Here is a 10,789-nt window from a genome sequence, read left to right as displayed (position 1 = left end):
ATTAAGGTTTTGTTCAACAATGGAGGGTTGGAAGGGTTTTGACAGTTGAAGAGGATAAATAATATGTTAAAAGTGATTTGGAGTGTATATATAATTTTTATTTATTTTTCAACTTTATAAGGTCAAAATTGCTATTGCATAATAGGGTAAATAAATCATTTAATACTAAATTTTAATGTGGGATGCATTCAACATTTTGTGAGGTAAATTTTAATGTGGGATGCATTCAACATTTTGTGGGGTGCTAATATAACAAGCGTTAATTAATTAAAACGTGCAGTTATAGTCTTTTATTAACTTCGTTAAATTTTTTGTCAAATTAAGTTGTGGGACACGCACGAAACGTTGAATCAAAGGGAAAATATAGAAAATCAAATAAGAAAAATGTAATAATAATTAGAGTAATGGTTTCTTAATTTTAATCTAATTAAGGTAATAGTCTCTCAACCTTAATCAAATTAATTGTTAAAAGATCAATGATCATGAATTTTTAATTAAAAAATTATTTTTTTCAATTGAATTATAATTCAAGAAAAGGAAAAAGATTCGTCCAACAGGAAACGGCTTTTGCTTTGCTCCCATTAAAGGAAAGGTATCACCGGCCACGTCAATGTAACGCTTATCCTATCTACCAATGGTAATTGACAAAAATATCCTCATTTTATAAACCGTAACACAAAACACGAAGACCTAAATCGTAATTTCAGATGGACTCACGGTTGTTGTCGCTACCTTGTACGCACCGTTTCGCGTGGTATATGGCCTGGAATTCGTCGTCTCTCATAATTTTCATTCCGTTCTTTCCATGTCTTGCTAACGTTTAACCCTCCCATCGAGGGTTTTGAATTCCAATTCCGATTCCTCCTCTCCTTCTTTCTCAAATCTCAAAGGCTGTTGTGCGATTTGGAATCGGAACCCTAATTGTTGAGCCTTGGATCTAAAGAGTTCCAATGGCGAATCACGAGGAGGATGACCTCCGAATGGCACTACGGATGAGTATGCAGAATTCACCTCCGGATCCCAAGCGTAGCAAGCCCAGGGACGGACTCGCCGGAGCTCCGGCTGAAGAGCCGTCGGAAGTGAAGACCCGCAGACTTCAGCGAGAGCTGATGGCTGCTGCAGCTGAGAAGAGAATGCTGGTCGCCAAGAAGTCTTCGCCTTCGGCTTCACCTAGCAAGGTGTTGTCCGGGTCTGCGGGTTCCGGTTCGGGTTTGGCGCCAAAGGTGGTGACGAAAGATAAGGAATTGAGTTTGGAGCAAGTGAATTTGGGAAAGGGGTTGAGCGAAGAGGATGCAAAGCAGCTGTTTTCGATGGTTTTCGGGGCCGAGGTTACCAAGGGCATTCTTGCGCAGTGGAGTAATCAGGGTATAAGGTGTGTATTTTGATGGCTTTTCTTGTAAAGTTTATGGCTTTTCTTGTAAAGTTTGTATTTTGATGCACCAGTGGAACGGTTCATTTGGGATGGGGCTGGGAATTAGAAAAAGATTTGTCTTTGTAGGGAGTTGAGTTCACGTACAACATCTGACTTTCGAGTTTGTTATAATCTTGTAGACTGGTCTAGGGTTCTTGTTTTCTATGTTCAAAACATTTCATTTGCATTTTATATGCAAGTAAGCCGCAATATTCTTCTTAAAAGTAAGCAGCTATGTAAAAAAATTGATGACTTTAGCGGGTCTTTTAATCAGTGTCATAATGCAGAAACATAGCAAGAGAGACAGGTTATTGTTTCATTCACAAAGGTAGTTTAATTACTTAGTGCTTGCGCTAAGGGCTAGGGTTGCTTTCTCTGTTGGTTGAATTTGCCACTAGGTGGAATCAGACCGGATAAGCCTTAAAAACACACACAACACTGGCTGGACACAAACAAAAGAAACAAGAAAAGTGTCATGATTAGAAAGAACCAAAACATCAAAGGTGAGAATCCCTGAAGGTAAAGCCAGAAGGGAGTAAATGTGGAATGTGATGTATCAGGTATAGGGGTGGGAGCTGTGTTGTCGTGAAAGGGTCACCCCATAGAGGTTATTAATTTATCATAAAAACTGTATTAACGAGAACAGAATGTTGTACTGCCAGAGTATTTATTATAAAATCTATTTAACATAATTCTAATGACACTAATTGACTCTTAATGAACAGCTACTTTGGAATCTTCCAAAATAGAAGAAAACAAAATATCCCAAAGCTCTGGACATTAAAGCCCAAAGTGAAGACCAAAATCTGACGTTTATCACAGTGAAACCTCTTCTCTCTGCGCACTGTGATTCTCCCAAATCCGTTTGTTACGCTCACTCTAAATTACCCTAAAAACTAGCAGACATTAACTCCATAAAGCTTTTTCCTTCTTTTAGCCATCCAAATCAGAGAAGCAGGTTGGAAAGTATGGAAAGAGATGGACTAACTCTTAAATACACCAAAGGACCAAAATTTTTACCTCCTATTCTTGGCTTTGTGTTGCATCCAGACTAAATGCCTAGAAGATTTATTATCTCCCAAAATGGGTATGTACTATCGGGTTGGGTGAATTGGACTTAATAATAAACGCCCTTTGGCATTCCAGCCTTCCTTTCTTGACCTTCCTGCACTGGGCAGGAATCAACTCCCATACATGGTCTCACGACTTTGCGGAGACTGTGCTTTTTGGTAAACAGTTGACCGGACCTATTCACTGCGACTCCCTTTGCGAAGGGACACCCCTTCTCCCGAAGTTACGGGGCAGTTTTCTTAGTCACCTTCTAGTATGTGATTTAGACGGTGGAGATCATGATATTCTGGGTTTTAACTCTAGATGCATATGATCCAGAGTTTCCGCCTTCTAGAAACTGTCCTACGATCTTCTCAAAAGAAAGAAAAATGTATATTTAGATGAAGATAATGACACATTCCCTTAGAAAAAAGATAGCAAAGAAGTGAAATCCCCAATTCTGATGGATTTAGGTTGTCTTTGATTGCTTTTGGCGGCATAATCCATCAAAGGAACTTGTTTCTCTCATTTACTTTTTCTTTGGAGACCATTCCACATATAACAAACGGGGTGGGAATGTGTAGGTTGATAAAAAGCTTAAGCTTAATTGTGATGATTGTTGTATAATGGTAAAAACTTGGTCGCCTTCACACATTTGTTACTTTTCCCTGAGGCACACATCACATGCTTATGCAATCTTTACCCACATAGCATGAAAAAGCTGACTTGGTTGTAGACTTTTAGTAAAGCTTTAAAGGATATGATGTGGCAGATTTACTATAGAAAAGTATGCATTCTTTCCAATCAGCTGGATATCTGGATCCATATTTGAAATAGAGTATGGGTGTTGGGCCATGGCATTGGTTATGTGTATGGTTGGACTCACGTTACACAGACAGAGATAGGAACTTAAGAATAAGGATATTAATACATCTTCATGAAATGTTTTATGGTTTTGCTGATAATTTAATAGGGGCATACATTGACAAAAACATGGCGATGCATTTCCGGAGTATTTGTCTATCATTTTTATCTTTACACTTCTTTGAAAGTTTAAAGGGCCCTCCAAGCTAACACTGAATGGATGGAAGTTTTTGTTCTTCTAGTTGTTCTTTGCTAGCTAGCAGAAACTCTATACTGGACCTTCAAAACTCAATTCACTGAAACTATGGCCCACCTCTTTGTTTTTAGTATGTCATTGGAATGATGATGGGAAGAAAAGAACAAAAACAAACAGAGAAAGGGATTATTGTTAGCCTTTTCAGGTTATGGAGATCAAAACCTTCATATCTGGTCATGCTCCTACTAATCCACATGTGCCGCAGTTAGTTTACTTTATACTTTATTCATCAGAAGACAATCAATTTAAATTTACTGAATCAACTCAACAGTTCTGTGTTGTTGTAGTTTTATGATTCTATGCTCAAAACTTAGGTTTCTTTGTGCATCATCCAATTATGCCACCATAATATATAAGTTATCGGAACCACTTCTGTAAGACACCAGTTATGGACATATTTAAATCACTTGTGGAAACTTTTGCCTGGTTAGAAATTTTGCCTCCATGTTTAACAAGTTTACTGAATTCTCTTCTCACTTTGAATTTCATCACATCCTTAATATGATCTCCATTGTTTACTGTTATTATCGTATTGAAAAATAAATTTGTGGTTGTTTCACTTGTTTGGCTAATTTAAAAAACTTTTTTTTATAGGTTTAGCCCTGATCCAGAAACATCTATGGGTCTAGTGCAGCATGAAGGTGGGCCCTGTGGCGTTTTAGCAGCCATTCAAGTAACTTCCTGATTTCTCAACATAATATGTTATGTGTTTCTTTTAATAATGTGGTGTTGCTCAAAATTCTCTTGCTTTGCAAATGCAATATCAAGGGCACCTTTTGTATTATGAAGAATATAACTCAATTTTCATGCTATTCTCATAAGAAAGTTTTTTCACTCCGCAATTTTATTGATGTGAGTGAAATTACAGTGGGAGGAAACAAAAAGATTGTGTTGAGCCTTCTATTCTTTTTTTTTTTCCTAATATCTATGTGTCATATGAAGAATTTTTCTTTTTTTAATATGTGATGTTTTTGAGACATGCTTCTGTCATTGTAATAAGATATGTGTCTTTGCCCCTACCCACCCCCTAGGTTTAATTGATGTTTCTTCAATTTATTAGTATTATTATTTAATATTTCTTGGTGCTTTTTAAAAAATGTTATTGACTTGACAGGCATTCCATGATTCTCTTTTAGTCTGGTAATAGTATTTACTGTTTGGTTGTGCAGGCATTTGTTCTCAAATACCTACTTTTCTACCCAGCTGAATTAGGTAAAGTTGCACCAAACATGCATCAAAATACGGGTTCAAGGACACCGTCTAATAGTCAGTGTGTTGCAACAAATAATTTTGCCTCTCTAACTGAAGATGCAAAAGCAAGGTGATTAATCATTGCATGGTAATTTATATGATGGTTGAACATGCTTATGCATTAAGTTATTCATATTGTAATTAGCACAAGCCACAGACACTTCCTGTACATCCATTCTGGTTAACTCATTTCTGTTGCACATTATTGAGTTGTAAGCACACACGGCAAACTTTTCCCTCCTTAGTAAACATACACTAATTTCACTGGAAAAATATTGTTTAACTTATGGTTCTACATAAAGTATAAGGAGAAATCAGAGCATTTTTATAGGATGTGCAAAAATGTTTTTCAGTTGTTTTTATGTGCAAGGCTAATGACTAGTAAGTCTTACTTTTTGTAACCACTTTACCTTTGTATGTTAAACTTTTGTAAGATTTACTATCTCTTGCGCTCTTCAGAAATTGTTTTACGCTTTCACATTATACCTTGACTTTTTACGTGCAAGGCTTCTGCTTTTAGGATTATTATTTTCTTTTCTCTGAAATTGGCACAAATATGTATTTTTTTTTCTTTCTATTTGGCATAGTATTGGATAAAGAGGTATTCGTAAAGACTAAGAGATACAGAATCTCACCCAAAAGACGAGATCCAGAAGCCCTAAGCGCTGCCCAAAACTTGAACTACTTCCACACCTCCTCCACTTCCATCCCCCCAACATCTTCAAAGATCCGCTGATTCCTTTCTGACCAAATAGCCTTAATAATAGCCAACCCCAAACAACCCATGTATTGATTAGCCTTCCTTCCACCACCCAATAATTAACTTCTCAGCAAACAAACAAAACAGTCTTTTGTCGCCAACCAATAAACTTTACTCTGGTTAATAAAAAGCACCCTGACTTACAACTAAAAGGGCAAGATAAGAAAACATGATCCACTCTCTCCCCCAAGCTCTTGCATAAATACACCAATCTGGGCATAAAAAGGATCCCAGCCCATGTCCTTGGAGCAAATTGCTGGTGTTAACCTTCCCATGTACCACCAACTGAGCCAAAAACCATAACCTTGAGTGAAACCTTATATTTCCAAATCATGCTGAAAGGAAGAAAAAGACGACTGCCTGATATGTGTCTCAACCCGGTTTGAAATAGGATTATAAGAAAATTTTCATGAAAGTTCTAAGCACCATCTTCTTGCATCCTCGCTGTATGAAAATTATTTGACCCTATGTTGATTCATGTTGGTAATTTGATAATATTTTTCATGATTGATTAAGTTGACTCATGGGAATTCATGTTGCTGAAACCAACACTTCGTCCTTTTGACAGAGTACTTATTAGAAGTATGGGTGAGATATTGTTCTTATGTGGAAGCAACAAAAGGGCGGTGATTGCGACTTTGAGTGTTATTGGAGAAGAAACTGAGAGGTCTGAGGACAGACTGAATGATGAAGTAAGTGAACTGGAGCTAGTGATTCATGCACTTATTTTTTTTCTTTTCTCCTGACAAGAATAATGTATGATGCACTTGCAGAATATTCATATGGATTTGGTTTGAATTAAGCTTTGAGCCTTTATATTTCTGCTTTGACAGGTAATAACCAAGTCACTTGAAGGTCTTTCAATCGAATCGGCTGCTGATTTGCATAAAGTGCTAAGAGTTAGCATATACACAACACAAGAAAGTGCATTTCAGAGGCTCCAAGCAGTGCTTCCTGCTTTTCAAAGTCGTATGGGGGCACTGCTGTTCCTTATTTCTGCTTTACTTTCTCGTGGACTGGTATGGTTTTTAAGCTTGAAAGCTCTTTTGAACACTGTACACTTTAATTCAGTAATGCAGTGATATTTTTTTGTTAACTAAACTAATTTATTGAACTTACTCTACTGCAGGACTTAGTTCAATCTGATAGGGACGACCCCAGCCTACCCCTTGTCACTGCTCCGTTTGGCCATGCCTCACAGGTACGCATCCATATGAATGAGTTCCACTTTTGGCCCAGTGCTTCAGTACTTGATCCATTTGCTATTCTCTTTATGAACTTTGCATTAAAATTTCATTGTTCTGCCTTGTATGTTATGGAACAGGAAATTGTGAACTTATTGCTCTGCGGGCAGGCAGTCCCTAATGTTTTCGATGGAAAGATGGATTTGGGTGGTGGCATGTCTTTAAAAGGCATATCCAAAACTGTGGAAGTTGGATTCCTCACTCTGTTAGAATCCCTAAATTTCTGTAAGGTTGGTCAGTATTTGAAAAGTCCAAAATGGCCAATCTGGGTAGTTGGAAGCGAGTCTCACTATACAGTCCTTTTTTCTCTTGATACCACTGTCCAAGATGAGAATGAACTGGAAGGAAGGGAATCACAGATTCGGAAAGCTTTTGATGCACAAGATCAGAGCGGTGGCGGTGGTTTTATTAGTGTAGAAGGCTTTCATCAAGTCCTTAGGGAAACTAACGTAAAACTTCCTACTGAGAAGGTTGACCTCCTCTGCAGCACAGGATTTATTGTATGGAGCGAATTCTGGCAGGTCATTTTGGATTTGGACAAGAGCTTAGGAGGCCTAAAGGATTCAACTGGATTGATGGGTAAGAAGGTGTTTGATCTTTACCATTTTAATGGAATTGCAAAATCTGACCTAAATGGAAGCCAGACAAGCTCAGGAGGCGAGATTCCAGTTCAAAGACCTAGGCTCACAAAATTGAGGGTGTCGGTACCTCCAAGGTGGACTCCTGAAGAATACATGACAGATGTGGTAGTGACCTCAGCTTCTAGTGGTAATGAATCTGGAGGGAAAGTCACAGAAATTGCTAAGCCGGAGCCTGCTCAGCATGCACCTCTGGTGGACTGCATAAGAACTCGCTGGCCCCGTGCTGTCTGCAATTGGGTAGGTGACCCGCCTAGCATAGTCTGAGTTGTTTGAGAATCTTATTTGGGTATCGTTTGTCGTACTTTCATTGCTGAAGCAGGAGAACTAATATTGCAAGCCAAAAGGATGAGCTTGTGGTGTGAAGTGCCACCCTTAAGATACAAAGAGTGTTCATCTAACGTTTTCGTCAGTCTCAATACGTGGACAGTGTCGATGGCGTCCTATGTACATGCTGCAGCTTCAGCAATCAATTCGATCTTTGATTCGTCAACATATTGAACGGAGGGGGAAAAAGATCTTGTGCAAGTTTATTGTCTATTCAAATTGTAAAATTCATCTATATAATCACCTTTGTTGTGGAGTCGAGGAGCTATCAGTTCCTGGGAAGGACTTCAATAAACAAACATCGAGTCTGTCTCGTCGTCGAAATTATTGTAATGATTTTTACTGCATTACAGCTGTTATACAGTAGCAAGTTTTCCTGGTCTTGATGTGTTACATATGTAATCCCTTCTCCCTGAACCTTGTTGCAAGGTTAAAAGCTATAAGCTTCTTTTTTATTTCCGATTTTTACAATTTTGCCTATCAAAGTTCTACACTGCTTACAGAATAGCACATATGCATAAATAGCATTAATTATCTGGATTTGGCTACCGTACATGTATGTATTTAATGCATTCACCATCGACTGGTTATATCATATATGAACATATCTAACCGTTAGATAGTGAACGTATGCATGGAGTTTCAGCTAAAACATAACTGCAGCCATACTACATAATTCAAACCTTGTCCTTAACAGTCAGTGGCTCGACATTCCTCACGTTTGAGATTTTGGCATCTTTGTACTACCGTACTGTCCCAATCCTATTAATATCATCTCAATTTTGCACCTACAGCCCACGCTCTGTTACAATCATGGCACTTACGTGTGTCTTTCCTGAGATCCCCATGATTGAAGTAACGAAACGTTGTCTTCCTTGCGAGCCTCCTCTGCAGATAATGTAACGAAGTAATTAAACAAACTAAATCATCAAAAACAAAACAGTTTAGCCAAATCAGATTGACAAAAAGACAACTTTTTCAGTCCTGGTTGTGGAATAAAGTTGCATGAGCATCATATTTTCCTGACAACATATTCAGATCAAACAAGTCACATTAACTGACTACAAACAAACCATAGATTAATGAAGAGGAATAAAGGAAAAGAAGGAATACTTACATCATGAATATTTTGAGCCACTTTAGCTGAAGGAACCAACTTGATCCGCATTCGATTCCTCCGCTTTCTTACATGTTTTCTTCTTTTCTGGCATCGAATTCCAGGCCGAAGTTCTCAGTCGTTTTCAGCAAGCAATGCATAATCTTAGAAAAAAGCCCAGAAATTGAAGTCCTTTTTAACATAACAAAGCATAATATTACGTACAGCCCAAAACTTCCAGTCTTTTCTCAGAAAAACACAGCAGCATACTCTTACCAAAAAAAACCCGGAAGTTTAGGTACCCTTCAAGTAAAAAAAGCTAACTTTACGTAAAGCGAAAAAGTTTCAGTATTTTTTCAGATAGCAAAAGCATAATCTCACAAAAAGGCCGAAAATTTTCACTCATTTTTTGAAAGGGTGGTGCTATCCACACATCCCTGTTTACCTTCCGCACATTCTTCTTAACTTTCGAATGGTTCAAAGAATTGAAGATGATCAAATGACAGAAATTAACAAGATTGTGTGGAAGATATAAAGAGGTGTGTGGATAGCACCATCATTTCTAAAACCAAAGCATGAATTACAAAAAAATAAGACCAAAAGCTTCAGTTACAATCCCTCATATAATTCAGCAATCAAACAGTGCAATGCACCTAGTTTATGTTTACAAATTTTATCATATAAAAACAAAAAAAGCAAAAATCCAAACTGAAATTCTTTACAAGAAATTATAATTGCAGGCAGCAAATGTAATGCATCAATCTGGTCTTTCATGTAAACCCTAACAGAAAAAATCTAACCCGTAAACCCTAAAAAGATTTGATACTTTTAGTACCATAACAGAAATTATACTTGTCTTGGTTCGAGCGTAAATGCTCTACTTACCACATTTTTTGTACCATATCATGTTTAATTTAATGTAAATAATGTCGTTTGTTAAAAAAATTATCCATACCCAAAACTGAAAATGACAAAAGCACTTGGTAAATTTTTTTTAATGAAAATGACAACATCCATGTGATCAAAACCCAACAAGCTGGGCCTTGGTTTTGGTTGTTGTTGCCTGTTGGGGGTACTGTTTATTTTATACTTAATGGTTAAGAATTATTCATTAGGCGTTTTTTATTAAATTTTTGTTTTGTGAGAAATTTTTTATTCAAAATTCCCTTAAAATTTACCCAATTATTGTTAATTAACTTTCTTGTCAGATCACCTATCATTTGGTGAGTTTGATGGTACGATGTGATAAATTAACACAACGATCTTGTTTGACACATCGTATAAAGAAACGGATAGGATTAATAGTATCAAGCCAGTTGTTTGGTGCAATTTCATATTAAATAGTCGGCAGACCAATTATTTGGACTCACTTATTTTATTCGGTCTATAATTAGTCGGCTTCTTTGTCTCTCTCTTCGTTCCTCGTTCTTCTTTCCTTCTAACCAACCAACCATCGCAGCAATCGGAGTGATTCCTCTAAGAAACGTAATATAGTAGAATGGTTTTTCTTGTATTCACCGAAAGCTAGGGTTACAAGATATATAGGAAACATGTACATTCCTGATCCTAAACTAATGCCTACAATCAAGGAAAACAAACCATAACAGGTAAGCAAATAACTAATTTACAGATTTACAATATTTACTATAATTAATCTGAGATATCTTCTTTAACAATCCCCCTCAAGTTGGAGTGTATGTTAATAACACCCAACTTGCTGAGCAATGTTTCAAATTGTGTAGAACTCAATGGTTTGGTGAAGATGTCTGCTGGTTGGTCAGTTGTTCGTGTGTATGCCATACGAATCAGTCCTCCTTAAATCTTCTCTCTTACCAAATGACAACCAATCTCTATATGCTTTGTCCTTTCATGAAATACCGGGTTCAAAGCAA

The 10,789-nt window shown here is 37.3% G+C and overlaps 1 protein-coding gene across 1 annotated transcript; it reads left to right on the top strand.

Moving 5' to 3' along the window:
• Window positions 1-784: 784 nt before the first annotated feature.
• LOC103958010 (ubiquitin carboxyl-terminal hydrolase MINDY-3) lies at window positions 785-8,256 on the top strand. The gene is made up of 7 exons (XM_009370232.3): window positions 785-1,372; window positions 4,176-4,254; window positions 4,751-4,902; window positions 6,161-6,284; window positions 6,426-6,611; window positions 6,722-6,793; window positions 6,917-8,256. The coding sequence occupies exons 1-7, from the start codon at window positions 951-953 to the stop codon at window positions 7,739-7,741; spliced, it is 1,860 nt and encodes a 619-aa protein (XP_009368507.1). The 5' UTR covers window positions 785-950; the 3' UTR covers window positions 7,742-8,256.
• The last annotated feature ends 2,533 nt before the right edge of the window (window positions 8,257-10,789 follow it).

This window comes from the organism of the source record quoted next, unplaced genomic scaffold, assembly GCF_019419815.1.
Source record: "Pyrus x bretschneideri cultivar Hongxiangsu unplaced genomic scaffold, Pyrus_bretschneideri_v1 Contig1, whole genome shotgun sequence".
In the NCBI taxonomy this organism is placed as follows: domain Eukaryota; kingdom Viridiplantae; phylum Streptophyta; class Magnoliopsida; order Rosales; family Rosaceae; genus Pyrus; species Pyrus x bretschneideri.
The sequence above is the reverse complement of the archived record's forward strand: the minus strand, read 5'-3'. Positions and strand labels throughout refer to the sequence as shown.

Excerpts from the sequence above, each read along its gene's own strand:
- LOC103958010 (XM_009370232.3), top strand. The coding sequence starts at position 951 with ATGGCGAATCACGAGGAGGATGACCTCCGAATGGCACTACGGATGAGT. Across the intron at positions 1,373-4,175 it reads TGGAGTAATCAGGGTATAAG|GTTTAGCCCTGATCCAGAAA; the intron begins GTGTGTATTTTG and ends TTTTTTTTATAG. Across the intron at positions 6,285-6,425 it reads AGGACAGACTGAATGATGAA|GTAATAACCAAGTCACTTGA; the intron begins GTAAGTGAACTG and ends CTGCTTTGACAG.